Source organism: Phocoena sinus, chromosome 1 (assembly GCF_008692025.1).
Source record: "Phocoena sinus isolate mPhoSin1 chromosome 1, mPhoSin1.pri, whole genome shotgun sequence".
NCBI classification, from domain to species: domain Eukaryota; kingdom Metazoa; phylum Chordata; class Mammalia; order Artiodactyla; family Phocoenidae; genus Phocoena; species Phocoena sinus.
In genome coordinates this window covers 109,025,813-109,041,667 of record NC_045763.1, presented here as the reverse complement: position 1 = coordinate 109,041,667, position 15,855 = coordinate 109,025,813, and the positions used below count along the sequence as shown (strand labels likewise).

Here is a 15,855-nt window from a genome sequence, read left to right as displayed (position 1 = left end):
CTAGGTTTCACCCTGGACAGAGAGACAGATAAAAACATTTTATTTAAAAATATAAAACTGGCCTTATTCCTCCTAACTGCTCGCACCCCCAATTATCTCCACAAAGAACTATAAATGGGTAGGGGCATGTGCACAGCTGTCTCAGCTCTAATGATCCCAGTCCTTCTTTCGACCCTCCTTTCTCACTTTCATACAATTAAGACATTGGTCCTTTGTCCTTTCCCCAAGATATCAGAGGTGATACAATACCACAGGAGAGAGGGAGGGGAAGGGTAGAAAAGAGAGCTATCTGTTGTCACTCTCTATTCCTATCTCCAGGGACCAAACAGGTTATCTGGATTCTGAGCAAATGATTTGCTTGTCCACAAAACCTAATAATAGGGGACAGCTACTCTCTGTGTCCTAAATCAAGAAAGATATGAACGTCCAGGGTATTGTTTAGAGTCCTTCTTCAGTATATAGCCTCATCCATATTGTCATCACTGTCACCCCCAAAGTCCTCTCCATTGTCAAAATATGACATGATGTAATCAGTTTCCTGAAATAGAAAGAAAGAAAGGAAGGAAGAAAGGTATGTCGGCATGCTTTCAGCATTCTCCTTCATCCCTGTGTACCAGTCCCCTTCCCTCCCAATCGCAGCATTCCAAGCCTATAGTTCTCTCTGCATTCAAGCTGCAGTTCACTCTTGAGAAGAGCCTAGGGACAGGTAAAGTGGAGGGCGCTATCCTTTGGAGGCACTATCTCCTTTGGCCCTCCAGCCTTCTGAAGTTGAGATCCCCCGAGCTCATGCGTGGAAGAAAGGGGGCCTGAGAATGAAAGGAGGTCCCCTTCACCTCTTCATGCTCTTCTTCATCATACTCCTCTTCTTCTTCCTCTTCCTTCTCTTCTTCTTCTTCTTTCTCCTCATCTTCCTCTGAAGTCACTTCTTCTTCCTTCTTCTCCAGGGTCTTATGTGAGGATGAATAGGAAGAGAAACTCAGCTCACCGAAGGGAAAAATTGAGACACACATGGGCCAAAGGGGAGGAATGAATCTGGGGCCCAGGTGGTCTCTATGCGCATTTCTTCCTTACCTCTAGTTTCTGTATTGTCTCCTCCTTATCTTCTGTGGTCTTAGGGGGCCTCTTGGGGAGTAGAATGGTGGTCCCTGGTGAGAGGATCAAAAGGTGAACCACCAGAGCAAACTTCCTAGATGGCTTTCTACCCCACCCTCTTGCATAGACCATGTCACTCTGCTGCCCTCATGTGGCCACCGTGGCACCCAGCAACAATACTGGGTAGACTGGGTAGGTAGGAATTGGGAGGGCAGGCAAGACCACCAGCGGCCTTGGCCCTACAGCTGATGAAGGAAACCTCTCCTTTCCCTCCTTTTCCCAGATACACTCACGCTCCTTCTGTAGCTTCCGTACTCGGATCTTTAGCTCCCGGGGTAGACGTCGCCAATCTAGGAATAGCGGGAATGAAAAAGTCAGCAAGGCTCTGTCCTGGGGTGTCCTATGAATGAGGACTCTTTGAAAGGACAGGTAAGGATCAGGGTTAAGGGTGAGGAAGGAAGGAGCTGGGTCAAAGCTGCTTGGAACAAAACTGTGGCTTGGATGCCTCCAGAGGAGTGGGGGCCATTTAATAGGTTTTTAGGTAGAGTCTGAGAGTGTTTTGGAACACATCTAAGGCTCCTGAATAGGGTGAAGGTGGAGACAGAGGAGGGTGGATAGGGTGGTGGCTTGTGGCTTGAGGCATCTCAAGCATTTGAAAGAAGGGAGGTCAATGAAAGGGCCCATCACCTACCAGGGTTCCAATCTATGGCGTTGTCAATCGGCCCTGACATCTGATATTTGTCTGAGTAACGCTCCACATCTGAGGGATCAGAGTTCAAGGGTCAAAGTTTTATCCTTTCAGAGCCCTAGAACAGGGTTCTTCCTGAGGTCCAGCCCTCTCAAAACTCAGAAATTGTCTTTTTCCTCACCCCAGACCCAGAGCCCAGGGGGTCAGCTTCCATGAGGACCTTCAACACTCTTCTAACCTGTCCTTTTGCCACCTCAAATTACAATGTTTTTGTTATCTCCCTTAATGCAAAGGCATGGCTATATTGACTGGTAGTGTGGTACAGTGGAAAGTATACTAGAGCAAGAAACGAGGGTTTCAGTGTTCCCTTTACTCCTCGTTAATGGGACTAACTTAGGCAATTGTTTCATCTCTCTGAACTTTAGCTTCTAGGGCTTAGTAGGAAAGCACTGGTTGTCAATACATTGAAATACTGTACTTCCACACCAGTTGGTAAATATCCACTATCCCAGACCTCCTAAGTACATCCTGTACTCCAGTCCCTCCTGGCTCCCTGACCTCTCATGATCCACAAACCAAAATGGTAATATTTTAATTACAGGGCTTCTCAGAGACCCCTTCTCGAGTTCTTCTGATTGGTTGGTACCTGCAATATCCAGATTGTTAAAAATTTTAATACATCTCCTCATTTCTATCTGTAAAATGGGCATCTTAATACTTAACCTCCTACTGTCCAAGACTACTGTGAGACTCAAAACAAACCATGGATACCATAATGCATTTCAAATGCAGGGGTAATTACTGTGATCTCCCCAGTTAGGCAGTGAGCTTTCTGTGCCTCTTCTGGCCTCTCTGGGCCCCAGCGGTGCTAAGTATAGGGCACTACTCATGGAAGGCACTCAGAACATGATACTAGCATTCCAACTGACCTCTCTTGGGGACAGCAGGCCGGATGTAGTAGGGGAGCTGCCTCATGGCCCCTCGAAGCTCCTGCTTCAGTGCCAGGACATATTCCCCTTCCTCTCCTGAGGGCAGAGGCACTGGGTGGAACTCCAAGGGCTAAGGAGGCAGAGGCAATGGTCAATTCAGGGAGAAAATGCTGGAGTACAAATCTGGGAGGGCCTCTCCTCTCCCCACAATTCAATCCAATGCTCCCACTGAGCAGAGGACCAAGGCAAATGGGTGGAGCAACACAGCATTTTGAAAGCTGGGGAGCTGGGAATGTAAAAAGTGAGGGTAGACACTTCCTTGTCTGGAAAGCATCCCATATAAGGTGGGAGTATACAGACAGGGAGGGGCAAGATGAGGATGATTTTATGATGGCTCAGGAGGAATCCAGGATCATACACGGTCAGCCAGGGGCATATGGGAGTCTTGGGAAAGGAGGGCAGACACTCACAGGGAAGAGTGGAGAAGGCTGCAGGGTGGGTGGGGGCAAAGCATCCCCCTTCCCAATGCCCACAGCCTCCATGCTGAAGGTCAACTGGCCACGGCCACGACCCCGGCCCCCACCCCGGCTGGCCATGATGGAGGGGGCCTGGGGATTCAGACATCCAATAGGAAAAACCTGATAAAGACAAAAACACAGAGAAAAAGTACAGTAGAACAGACAGAAAGCCAGGGAGGTACAAGACACTCAATCTTTTCTCCCAGAGACCTGAAAAGCCAGTTTAATTCAACAAATTTTGAGAAGGCATAGTGCCAAGCAAGGTATTTCTAAAAATATAAAATATGGATGAGACACGGTTCCAACAGGACAGATAATTGCAATATGGTGTGACTGTAGCACAATGAGGAAAGTGACTAGACCCTTGGATAAAACTTTCCTAAGCCCCTAAGTTAATTTGATGTTTATCACCATTTGCATATCTACATATGATCTTTGAATTCTTTCTCTCCCTCACTTTCCAAACCCAACCAGGCCTAAACTCAATTTAATGCAATGCATTTCAACAAAACATTTATTAAGCATCTACCATGAAAAAGGTAGTGTGCCAGACACTGGGAGGGAACAGGAATGAGTCATCAGTCTCACTGTCATTTGATTGGGAGTGGAGATGTACGTGATAAGAGCCATTACAATCAAGTTGATCTTTTTAAACACCACCTGGAAACAGAATCTTAGAATGGAAGGACCCAGGGAGTCTTCTAGCCCAAACACCCTCCCAGTACAGTACTACCCTCTGTAAGTTGTTGGTCATTCAGCTTCTGGTGGCATTTTCCTAAGGAGAGGGTGTCCATTTTCCTCCAAGACAGCCCATTCCACCGGAGATGAACTGAAAGTTCCTCCTGCTACCGTAACTGAACTTTGCCTCTTGTCATTATTTTTGAGAAGCCAGTCAGAGAGCATGGGGGATAAAGAAAGTCATCAAATGAAAATGAAACTTGAAGGAAATGAAATCCCAGTAGCAGGGAAGATACCTAGCACCCAGATCTTGGCTCCTAATACCATTTTCCAATAAAAGGAACCAGGGCTTCTTGGAGAAATGGCCGATTCTAAAACTGGGGCAGGAAATATACAAGATGAGACTGAAGCATCTTGTAGTGCCAGAAAGTAAGAAAGTGCTCAAAAACACAACACACACATTGATGGGGCTGTGTCAAAGGGGCATAAGAGTCGACTGAAAGAGCTCCCAATGGCCAAAGCGTGAACAATTTGAGCAATAAAGTAGTATTGGATTATAACACCAAAGTATAAAATAAATATCCAAGAGACCATACTGATATAAATAAACGTTTGAACAAATTAATACGTGGTAGAGAAAAAACAAATTTCTCATGCAGAATTCCAAATAAATTATGTAGATTCCACCCTAAAAAGGGAGAGTGTAATTCCCCACGCCTTAAGTATGGCCTGTGTATAGGGAATTTTGTCCAAAACAATTTTGGAAAGGTGGGGGGAGTAACTTTACAGTGTAGAAACTGGACAAGCATTACTTCAGTCAGATGACCAAGGTTTCAACACGAACAAAATTAAATCATATTGTTAGTATGTACCCTTAATATGATGTGATATCCTCTTCCCCAAAACTGATAGCCCCAGTCTAATCAGGAGAAAAAAGCCAACAAATTCCAACAGAGGAGCATCCTATAATATATCTGACCAGTACTCTTCAGGACTGTCAAGGTCATCAAAAACAAGGAAAGGTCACACTTCCATTGTAAAAGAGAGAGAGCTGTCCTAGCGGTGACCTTCATAAAAACAAAGAAAACCATTCCTTTTGTTTTCTCATTATAGAAGTAGTATATATTTATTCTAGAAAATTTGGAAAAACATAAAGGTATATATAAAAATACCTATTATTTCATGACCATGATGTAGTAATAATCATTATTAGTATTTGCATATGGATCCTTTCAATTTCAGTTATGTATGTATACATACATATACATATATGTTTGTGCATGTAAGTATATGTATGTATAGACATATTCAATACATAACAGGGCCATGATAACTAAATATAATGTGGTATCCTGGATGGGATCCTGGAACAGAAAAAGAGCATTAGGTAAAACTAAGGAACCCCAAATCAAGTATGGACCTTGAATAATTATAATGTATCAATATTTGTTCATAAATTGTAACAAATATACCATAATAATATATGACATTAATAATAGGGGACACTGGTGCCAGGGCATATGGAAACTTTTGGTACTATCTGCTCAGTTTTTCTGTAAATCTAAAACTGTTTTAAGAAATAAATTTTCTTAATTAAAAAAAAGCAAAAAACTTGAGTAGCAAATTCAAAATGCACAGTTTCTCAGACGTTCCTTGTCTTTCATTACCCTGACAGTTTTAAGGAGTACTGGTTAGGTGTATTATAGGATGTTCCTCTGTTTGAATTTTTCTGATGTTTTTCTCTTGATTAGACCGGGGTTGTGTGTTTCAGGGAGGAAGATCACAGAGATGAAGAGCCATTTTCATCACATCATATTAAGGGAACATACTAACAATATGTTAGCTATGGAACAACAAGAGACAATATAGTATAGAATTATGATCTCTTAAATTAGTGATTCATAATATAATTCCTCCCACGGAAAGCTAAGAGGACTGGGATGGTGAGGGGAGGCTTTAGGAATCACAAGGTCTCAAGTTTGGAACAGACCTTAGATATCATGTATTCATTCACTCATTCTTTCAACGAATATTTATTGAGCATCTACCATATGCCAGACATAATGCTAGACAATGGGGATCATATTGAATCCTCTACTTTAGACCTGCATCCCTCCTTTGATAAACCATATTTAGTAAATTGTTATCCACCTTCAATTTAAACTTTTTAGTAAGAGAACTCCCTCTCTCACTTTGCAGGTCATTCCATTTTTGGATATTTGTTCTTCAATCAATATTCAACAAATAAAACAAGAAATACATGGCTCAACAAAATGCACTCCACTAAAGATTAGTTAGGGGAAAAAAAGATTTTAAAATATGTACAAGGTAATCTGTTTTGTCAAACACATACACCCACCCAGATATATGAATTAAAAAGTTGTTCTTGAAGGATATACAGCAAAAATTAACATTGGTTAATTGGAGGTGATGGGTTTTGGGGGTTTTTTGATGATGTGTATTTTATGGGGTTTTTTTTCCTGTACTGAATAGGTGCTGCTTTTGTAATAAGAGAAAAATATTCATTAAAAAATTAAAAATATAGTAAAACAGCATAGTAGATGAGATTAATAATATGCAGCAGGAAGGAGAGGTGGGAAAATGTGTGCCTGAGGAATTTGGAAAGTTTCAAGTCCAAGTGCCAAGAAAAATGTCAGGAAAAGATGGCTGTTAGTTAATAGATTAAACTGTGATCTGACTTAAAGAACACATCAGAGGAGAGAGGATGTCTTATGGACACTAGAGAAGTAGCAAGAATTTGCCACCATGTCTTCAGGCCCTTTCAAGGGAAAAGACACTCTAAGTAGACAGCTTAGATGTCTTTCCACCTGATAGATACAGTTCTAGCAGTGGACACAGGAGCTGTTTTGACTGCAAAGCAATGAGGAGTTAAGAAAAGGCCATGAGCTTTCAGGTTAGACAAATCTAACTCCATTTCCACATACTAACCAAGTGACCCTCAAGGATGTGGGGTAAAAAGAAGACAAAACTTTAGTTAATTAAGGCACTAAACTGGTTGGGAAACTGTAAACTATCTGTACCCCACTCAGCTCAGGAATCTATAATGAGTCTCTTCTATTTAAGATTGTGATTGAGTCTAAATTCTTGAAGATGTTTAAGGTTTCCCATAACCTGGTCCCAGACTGCTCCTCCATAAACATCAACCCTCCCTAGTGTTTACCCCTGTACTCTCCTTCCCCTGCAAACAACAACATCTCATATACATTATACTCATTCCCAATTAAGCATAACTGTGTGATGTGGTAGAAGTTACTATGAAGCAGGTTTCAACAGAACATACAGAAAAACAATTACATCAAATTTAAGAAAGGCAGTACATGTAGTGGTTAAGAACATGGATTTGAATCCCAGTTCAGTCATTTTCTAGCTATACAACCTTCAGCAATTTATTTAATAACTGTAAACCTGTTTCCTTATTTGTAAAATGGGAATAATAATAATTTAAAAACCATCTAAATTCATTCAATGAATACTTACTGAGTTCTTATTAAGTGCCAGGCACTGTTCTAAGTGCTAGGGATGTATCAGTGAGCAAAATGGACAAAAAACTCCTGCACCCATGGAGTTTAAATGGAGCTTACATTCTAGTGGCGTTCTCAGTATACAAATGTTTCAGGCCATGAGACTGGGTGAGATTCCTAAAGGAGTGGATGTGAAGAGAGAACAGAAGAGATCCAGGGACTGAGGCCTGGAGCACTCTAATGTTTACAGTTTGCTATATTTGTAATAAATAAGACAAGGAGTTAACACTCATATTAGAACTCATGGAAATCCAAACGAAAAAAATCACCCCAGCAGAATAAATGTGCAAAGAACATGAATAGAATAAATGTGCAAATAGGCAATTAAGAAAAGAATAGCCAATAAAACCATTCTTTACCTATCAAATTGACAAAGATTTAAAAAATAATCAGGCTGCCATGGGTTTTTTTGAGATGGACACTCTCATACCTTACTGGAAGGACTATAAACACAGTCTTTTGGGGGAGCAATTTGACCCCTTGAATCTACAGCCTTTTAAAAGTTTATATCCTCAACCCAGTAATCCCACTTTAAACACTTATCCTAAAGAAAGCATCAGATATATAGTCAGAGATATAAGTAAAAGCATGTTTATCAAAGAGCTATCCATGGTAGCACAAATTCTGAAATAACCTAAATGGTCCAACAAAAAAAATGAATGGTTAAAAAAAAATCAAACATCCATCTTAGACCATTATGTAGACATAATAATTATTTCAAATAATATTTAAAGGCAGAAAATGTTCACAATATAATGTAAAGTGGGGGAAGCATGATATAAAGTTGTATTTGTTGTATGGCCCTATGTGTGTAATATAAACACACAGATGTATACATATGTATACAAGCAGAAAATAACTTGAAAGGATACATATTAAAATAATAACACTATATCACGGTCATGAAATAATAGATATTTTATACCTTTATGTATTTCCAAGTTTTCTAGGAGAAATGTATATTACTTCTATAATCAGAAAACAAAAGGGATGATTTTCTTTATCTTTAAGAAAGTTACCACTAGGACAGCTCTTCCTCTTTTACAGTGGAAATGTGGATTGCATTTTGTTGAGCCACGTATTTGTTTTATTTGTTAGATACTGATTGAAGAACAAAGTGAGATAGGAAGTTCTTTTACTAAGAAGTTTAAACTGAAGCTGGATAACCATTTACTAAATATGGTTTATCAAAGGAAGAATGCATATCTAAAGTAGAGGATTCACTATGATCCCCATTGTCTAGCATTATGTCTGGCATATAGTAGATGCTCAATAAATATTTGCTTAAAAATGAATGAATGAATGAATACATGCTTTCTAAGGTCTGTTTCAAACTTAAGACTTTGTGATTCCTAAAGCCTCCCCTCACCATCCCAGTCCTCTTAGCTTTCTCCCTTCTCTGGACTGTGGGAGCAATTATATTATGAAACACTAATTTAAGAGGTCATAATTATATACTGTATTGTATTTTGTTTTATCTCTTATTAATTTTTCCGTAATTACATTGGAGTTTAAATTCTTCCTCCCCAATTAATTCCACCCAATTAACCTTTATTGGGCACTGTGTATTAAATATTAGAACCTGCCCTACAAAACCTTATATTCTAAAAAGAATAGAAACATTAAAGAGGGATTGAGCACTAAGTGCTCCAACAGAGGTATGCCTACAATGCTATCGTCAGACTGGGGAACAATTAATTCTGCAAAAAAAGGTGAACCAGGAAAGCTACAGGTAAAGGTAACATTTCATCAGAGTCTTGATAGATAACAGGAGTTTGTCAGGCTCTTAACAGTAATAGATTTAGGGGAAGCTGACCCCATAGCAAAGAGTCAGAGGTACCAGAGTGAGTCTTTCACTTTCTCCTTTAATATATCTCCCCTTTGCGCGAAAGAAAACTACGGTTCTCTGGCATAAAATCAACAGAGCAATGGGAGCCCAGAGGAAAAGGGTAGGGAACTAGCAGCGGGCTGATCCAACAGGCTGCCGGAAAGCGTTGTCTATCTAGCAGCTTGGCCTTGGTGAACTAGTTCGGAAGGTGTGGAACGGAACCAGGTCAGAGCCACCAAGTCGGGGCCTTACCTGCTGCCCCTCCCCCACGCGGAAAACACGCCGCAGCCAACTTGAAATTTGCTGGTCTTCCTCAAGCTGTTGGCGTTCTAGGTCCGCCTCCCAGAGCTCCCCATTGGTGAGTTCTCCCGGCCAATCTTGGAGAAGCCGAGGAGGGAGGTCCGCCCACTTGAAGCTGAGGAGTGGAGGGAGGGAGTTCGCCGGAACTCAGGCTAGAGAAGCCGGGTGAGGAGAGAGATGGAGTTGCAGAATCAACCAAGGGTCAGTCATTTCACACCTCATCTCAGATGGAGGATCCCCTTGGCTAGCGACAGTTCACAGAGGGAACCTGACTCTCACATCTCACCGAGGGACTCTGTTGAGGGAGCTTACACAGAGAAATGAACCTCTGTGAAACCTGCTTCTTAGGCGTCGTTCTTTTTGTGACTCTGTCTTCACACTGGGCCTCTCCTTCTTTACTCCAACCTTCCCTTCAATCCTGCACTGCCTCCCTTCAGCACCACCAATGAATATTTCTTTTCTAGAAAAATATTTTCCTGTGGGTTGCTGCCATGTCTGTGAGAAGATGGAAAGAGGGTTTGGGAAAGGAAGGATTAGGAATCAGATAACCAGAGTTGAGGAGACAGGGAAGGAATCCAGTGTTTCCTGCATTTCCCACTGCCTTCCAGTTCCTCCTAGCCCTTGGTAAAAGGGGGCACGGTGGGAGGAGGAGTCCCACTTTCGCAAAAAACAAACAGAGGGAAAGAGTTCAGAGTAGAGATAGAATCTAGGAGTTAGTTAAGAACAATAACCCAGACGTCAGAGAAAATGGCCCTGGGAGTGAAGCCTCTGGACTGGGAAGGCTGTAGGTGGAGTGGCAAGCACAAAGTCTTTGCAATAGGACAGAAACAGAGCTGTGAGGCTTTGGAGAACTTAACTTTACTAAGTCTCAGTTTCTTCATCTATAACAAGAAAATAATTCCTACTTTATAGTGTTGTTGTGAGGATTGGAGATAATGTATGTAAAGTACTTGGCACATGGTTGGTTTCCAATAAATGGCAGCTGGTAAAATTGGGTAGCTTCCCTGCAAATATTTCTCTCTCCCGCTTCTCCAGGAACATTGTATCTTGTGTCTGGTGGCCTCCAGCCTCTGAATTACCTCAGGTGAGTTTTCCAAATCCTTAGGCTTTTTTCCTCACTCCCCCTCCCACTCCCCCTGATGCCTTCCAGCTGGACACAAACTCATTCCTAAAATATGCAGATGGAAGCTATGGTAACCATGGAGACAGGGCAGATGGTGAGGAGAGGCAGAGACAGACAGTGAGAGAAACCGACTGCTACAGACAGGGAGAAGAAGACTTTAAGGAGCGATTCAAACAGAGACCTTTAAGTGAGATGGAAAAATAATGATTCTAAGCAAGACTGAGAGTAAAGAGATGCAATGAGAGAGGGTGTGTTACAAGGTTCACTCTTCTCTGCCCCTTTTCTATCTCTCTCCTTCCCACCCCTCCAAGAATATGGAGAGGAGACAACTGGGAATGCCCCTTGCTGTATCTAAAAATGATCCCAGATATCCAACCTCTTCATACTTATCTAAGAGGTCTGTACAAGGGAGCTGAGGTCCAAGTTTATTTGTGGTACATGGTCCGTTTTGGGGGAGGTGGAACGAAGATGTATCGCTGTGTGACTCCAGCTCCCCCTGACATTTGAACTATGAGAAGGCAGCCACAACTCTTGCCTCGCTCTGCACAGTAAGGACCCCGGCTGTGGATCGCCATCGCCTCTCTCCACCCCTCTGCACAGTGTGCCATGTGCTGTGTGTGGCAGGTCAGATGTGGCGCACAGGCGCGCATCAACACACCAAGCTCGGAGAATGGGGATCTGCTGAAGCTCAACGCAGAACTAGGATGGTCCCAGTCTGGGTCGCGGAGGAGTCTCCTAAGGAACACTTAGGTTTGTTGTGACTGAGGGGAGGTCGGCTAAGCAAGGGAAGTCAGGATTGGAGCCTCTAGCTTTTGAGGGTTTATGTGTGCATGAGTGGGGTAACGGTTTGGTGCCCGACGCCCCCACCCTCAGAGACTAGGCTATAAATAGAGAGGCAGAGCTCCGCCCCCCCCCCCCCCCCCCCAGCTTCTCTCCTCCCGAGCCGGCGCTGTGCCCGGGGCGCACCGGGAGGAGGGATCAGGATTCTGTGCCCGGGCGCAGATACTGACACCCAGGGAATCCGGGTGCCCACCCCCACGCCATGTGGGCCCCCAGGAACCCGGCTCCGCCACCCCAGCTGCCCCGTGGCCCTGGCCTCAGTCCTGGCCCGGAGGAGATTCTGCGGACTTACAGGTATCTATTTGGGTGCACAGCCTGGGAAGGGGAAAGAGCAAGGAGTGATGGGGAATGTAGCAGGGGCAAAAGAAACCCGCAATTCTCCCCCTACCCGTTTTAGGTCCCAAACGCAAGCTGCCTCCCTCCCCCCATTCAGTTTGTGGGGCTGTGGCAACCTAAAAGAGGTTAGGAATGGGACTGTGTGTGAATGTATGGGTGCATGTGTGTCGGGGGGTGGCGTTCAGCATCCTAGGAAGGGGGATTCCAAGTACGGATAAGAAAAGGGGGATGCTGGAAAGGTCTGATAAGCCGTGGGGTGAGGGTGGCGGTGCGGATATCCCTGCGCGTGCACGTACGCATTTGCACTGGCGCTCGTCCTTCAGTGCGGGTGCACCCTTCCCACCTCCTCAGGCATGCGCTGGGGGGATGGGGGCGGCTCAAGGCAGGAGTTAGAAGAAGGACTGTGTGCAGTGCCGGGGAGATCTCCCCCGCCCCACGCCGATCCTTCCACCAGTGCCTCAGTTTCCCTGCCTGAATCAATAAATAAGATCTTTCTCTTTTTTGCAGGGATTGGCTTCGCCACTGAGCCTTCGGGCCTCTGCCAGCCACCACCCCCACTCCCCTAGCCATCCTCGGCAGGTCCCAGTCCCGGCTCCATCGGTGCTTTCGCCCCAGCGGCAGCTATGCTGCACACCGAGGGCCACGCTCTTCTTCGGGCCGTGGGTCAGGGTAAGCTACGCTTGGCCCGTTTGCTTCTGGAGGGGGGCGCCTACGTGAATGAGGGTGATGCCCAAGGGGAGACTGCGCTAATGGCGGCCTGTCGGGCCCGCTACGACGACCCCCAGAACAAGGCGCGCATGGTACGCTACCTTCTGGAGCAAGGCGCGGACCCCAACATCGCAGATCGCCTAGGGCGCACGGCGCTTATGCACGCTTGCGCCGGCGGCGGGGGCGCAGCGGTGGCCTCCCTGCTCCTTGCCCATGGCGCAGACCCTTCAGTCCGAGATCACGCTGGCGCCTCGGCGCTTGTCCACGCCCTGGACCGCGGGGATCGCGAGACCCTTGCCACGCTGCTGGACGCCTGTAAGGCCAAGGGCACGGAGGTCATCATCATCACCACCGACACCTCGCCCTCGGGCACCAAGAAGACCCGGCAGTATCTCAATTCCCCACCGTCCCCGGGGGTGGAGGACCCCGCTCCCGCTCCTCTTAGCCCGGGGGTCTGCACGTCGCCGTCGGAAATCCAACTGCAGACTGCAGGAGTAGGAGGACAGGGATTGTTATCCCCTCGCGCCCAGGAAGAAGAGGAGAAGCGGGACGTATTTGAATTCCCTCTTCCTAAGCCCCCCGATGACCCCTCCCCTTCTGAGCCACTCCCCAAACCACCCCGTCATCCTCCAAAACCACTCAAAAGGCTCAACTCCGAGCCTTGGGGCCTAGTGGCCCCTCCTCAACCGGTCCCTCCTGCCGAAGTGAGGCCGGGGATTGAGCGCCTGACCACCGAATTCAACGGCCTGACCCTGACAGGTCGACCGCGTCTTTCCAGACGTCACAGCACTGAAGGCCCAGAGGACCCGCCCCCGTGGGCGGAGAGAGTGACGGGTGGGGGTCCTCTCTCGCGCCGAAACACAGCGCCAGAAGCTCAGGAGCCTGGCCCCCCTTCAGGGCTGAGGCAGAAACTGAGCCGCATGGAGCCGGTGGAGCTCGATATCCCCGGAAATCTTTGCCCCGACTCGCCGGAGTGCAGCCGCCCGTCCCTGGAGCGCCGCAGATACAGCGCCTCCCCGCTGACCCTCCCTCCAGCCGGCTCTGTTCCCTCCCCGCGCCAGTCCCAGGAGAGTCTGCCTGGGGCTGTGTCTCCGTTGAGCGGGCGGAGGCGGAGTCCAGGGTTGCTGGAGCGGAGGGGCTCGGGGACGTTGCTTCTGGACCACATCGCGCAAACACGGCCTGGTTTCCTGCCCCCGCTCAATGTCAGCCCCCACCCTCCCATCCCTGATATTCGCCCCCAACCCGGAGGTCGGGCGCCTTCGCTGCCCGCCCCTCCCCAGGCGGGGGCGCCAGGCTCTCCCAGGACCAAGCGCAAGTTGGTGAGGCGCCACTCCATGCAGACTGAGCAGATCCGCCTGCTAGGGGGCTTCCAGAGTCTAGGCGGGCCAGGGGAGCCTGGGCGCTGAGAGGAGTGAGAGGAACCAAGGAGGGTGGGGATCAAGACCTTGGGAAGGGTGGAAGAACCAGCTCACACACACACCTCGGACATAGGGGTCTGTTGCATGTGCTCATGGGCTCGGCGCACGCACACATGGGTAAACATGTGTCTACAAGCACAGTACTTGCACTTGCAGGGAAGGGTAAGTACTCTTATTTATTGGTCATATAGACACATGCACTCATGCCCTGGCCACTTCACATGCACATGGGAATTACTCACACACCGGACCATTTGTGCTAGGGCCCCAAAAGGGTCCCAAGCTCACTTGCATTTGTTCAGAAGCGTTAGGGAGCCCCTACTTATGAGTAGTATCCAATCTCTTTGACCTCCTGCAATAGTAACCCCTTCCTTTCCATGTATGCCCTGCAACACAGCCCACTCATGATTTTGGACACTCTACCCTCTTCGTGAATATCCCACCCCATTCTACAGGTCTTGCTTCTCTCTCCAGGCTTGGCTCCTTGTTCACACCCTGCTTCCAGCCCTAACCACTTTTCAGGATATCTTCTTCACTCTCCTTGGGAATTTGCTGCAGCAATCCCCAGCCTCAGTTCTGCTGCTGCCCTTCCTGCTCTCAGCTTTACTTCTCAGCTTTCTGCTTTTTCTTCCCATCCTGTTCCCCCAACCAATACAACAGGTTGTCTCATTTTTCCAGGAGGTGGGTCATGGGCTCTAAGCTGCTGTTCTGTCTGTCTGAGCTTATGAACACCCCCACAGGTAGAAGTGGGGAGTAACCCTAAATCACTCCTCTCTCCACTCGACATATCAAATAAATGTGTTCAGAAGTCTCTGTTTGGTCACTTCTGCTGGGGGTGGAGGGTGTGGGGAATGAGGAATAGGGAGGGAGGGTGATGCTAACTATAGCTATAACGATCTAGGGGATACTTCGAGGTTCCAGCTATCTTCTTTCCAGGAGACCAACTGTGGTTGTAGAAGAAAAGGCAAGTGTCCCATGTCCTGAAGGTTTTATGCCATCTGATAGGTTTTCATTTCCCTCAGTCTCCCCTATGTCCATCCTCAAATTCTTTAACTTAAGATTCCTACAAAGAATCCCTCCCTCCACCATCAGCAGATATATCCCAATAGGTTAACTGTCCCTCTTTCAAGCTTTCTATGTCTTGACCACTCACAGTTTTTCCTTGGGGGCCTAACTTTTATCTCACCAGGTGCATTTCATTTTCTTCTACTTCTTGCTTCTGTTTTCTGTTTCCGCATCCTTGAGTTCTGAGCCACTGTAAGGTGGAGAGAGAGAGTGAGAGAGGAATCGTATAATCTCGCCTAGGTAAAAATGGTATGATAGTCAACTGACAAACAGGGTGTGTGTGTGTGTGTGTGTGTGTGTGTGTGTGTGTGTACGCGCGCGCACGCGCGCGTGCACGCGCACGTGTGCATGTAAGAGTAATTGGAGGAACCCAGCCTGACAGGTACCTGTGAACGAAGGTACCTGTCTTAATCTGTCCCCCTGGACCTTTCAGCTTGCTGGTTTTCTTCCTATAATCTAACTCTCCCTTGCTCTAATGAGAGGTATGGGAGCAACCCATTCTACTCTTCCTTACTCCCTCCCTCAACCTAGAATAGGTGAAATCAGAAAATGCCCCAACGATGTGGTATAACGAAAAGATTAAAATATTGGGGATCAGAAGATCTATGTCTGAACCCTCCTTTGCCATCTTCTGGCTATTTAATTTTGGACAATTTATCTAGCCTCTCTGTCAGTTTCTTTATCTGTAAAATAATAAAGTCTAGTTAGTGATTGTGACTATTAATGACAGTGCACTAAAGTACATTGTATAGTGTCTGACAAACTGTAAGTATATGCTCATTAAATGCCA

At 46.1% G+C, this 15,855-nt stretch overlaps 2 protein-coding genes across 5 annotated transcripts; one reads left to right on the top strand and one right to left on the bottom strand.

Moving 5' to 3' along the window:
- Nucleotides 1-23: 23 nt before the first annotated feature.
- POLR3GL (RNA polymerase III subunit G like) lies at nucleotides 24-9,647 on the bottom strand. Its single transcript, XM_032630616.1, has 8 exons — nucleotides 9,528-9,647; nucleotides 3,180-3,347; nucleotides 2,710-2,839; nucleotides 1,784-1,852; nucleotides 1,386-1,442; nucleotides 1,072-1,145; nucleotides 834-947; nucleotides 24-538 (listed from the first exon to the last, which is right to left on the bottom strand). The coding sequence occupies exons 2-8, from the start codon at nucleotides 3,303-3,305 to the stop codon at nucleotides 452-454; spliced, it is 657 nt and encodes a 218-aa protein (XP_032486507.1). The 5' UTR covers nucleotides 3,306-3,347; nucleotides 9,528-9,647; the 3' UTR covers nucleotides 24-451.
- A 103-nt stretch (nucleotides 9,648-9,750) lies between these two features.
- ANKRD34A (ankyrin repeat domain 34A) lies at nucleotides 9,751-14,800 on the top strand. 4 transcript variants are annotated; one of them, XM_032630582.1, is made up of 4 exons: nucleotides 9,751-9,776; nucleotides 10,611-10,659; nucleotides 11,299-11,448; nucleotides 12,382-14,800. In XM_032630582.1, exon 4 carries the CDS (start codon nucleotides 12,498-12,500, stop codon nucleotides 13,986-13,988), a length of 1,491 nt encoding a protein of 496 aa, XP_032486473.1. In that variant the 5' UTR covers nucleotides 9,751-9,776; nucleotides 10,611-10,659; nucleotides 11,299-11,448; nucleotides 12,382-12,497; the 3' UTR covers nucleotides 13,989-14,800. The 4 variants fall into 4 exon arrangements, with proteins under 4 accessions (XP_032486473.1, XP_032486463.1, XP_032486481.1 ...); XM_032630572.1 differs by having other exon boundaries at nucleotides 9,760-9,776; nucleotides 11,323-11,448; XM_032630590.1 differs by lacking the exons at nucleotides 9,751-9,776; nucleotides 10,611-10,659 and having other exon boundaries at nucleotides 11,280-11,448.
- Nucleotides 14,801-15,855: the final 1,055 nt, after the last annotated feature.

Bases quoted from the DNA above. Each gene is read 5' to 3' on its own strand.
- POLR3GL (XM_032630616.1), bottom strand. From the start codon at position 3,305: ATGGCCAGCCGGGGTGGGGGCCGGGGTCGTGGCCGTGGCCAGTTGACC. The intron at 1,443-1,783 runs GTAGGTGATGGG...CGCTATTCCTAG, and splicing joins CGCCATAGATTGGAACCCTG to ATTGGCGACGTCTACCCCGG. The intron at 539-833 runs GTGAAGGGGACC...TTTCTATTTCAG, and splicing joins ATGAAGAAGAGCATGAAGAG to GAAACTGATTACATCATGTC.
- ANKRD34A (XM_032630582.1), top strand. From the start codon at position 12,498: ATGCTGCACACCGAGGGCCACGCTCTTCTTCGGGCCGTGGGTCAGGGT.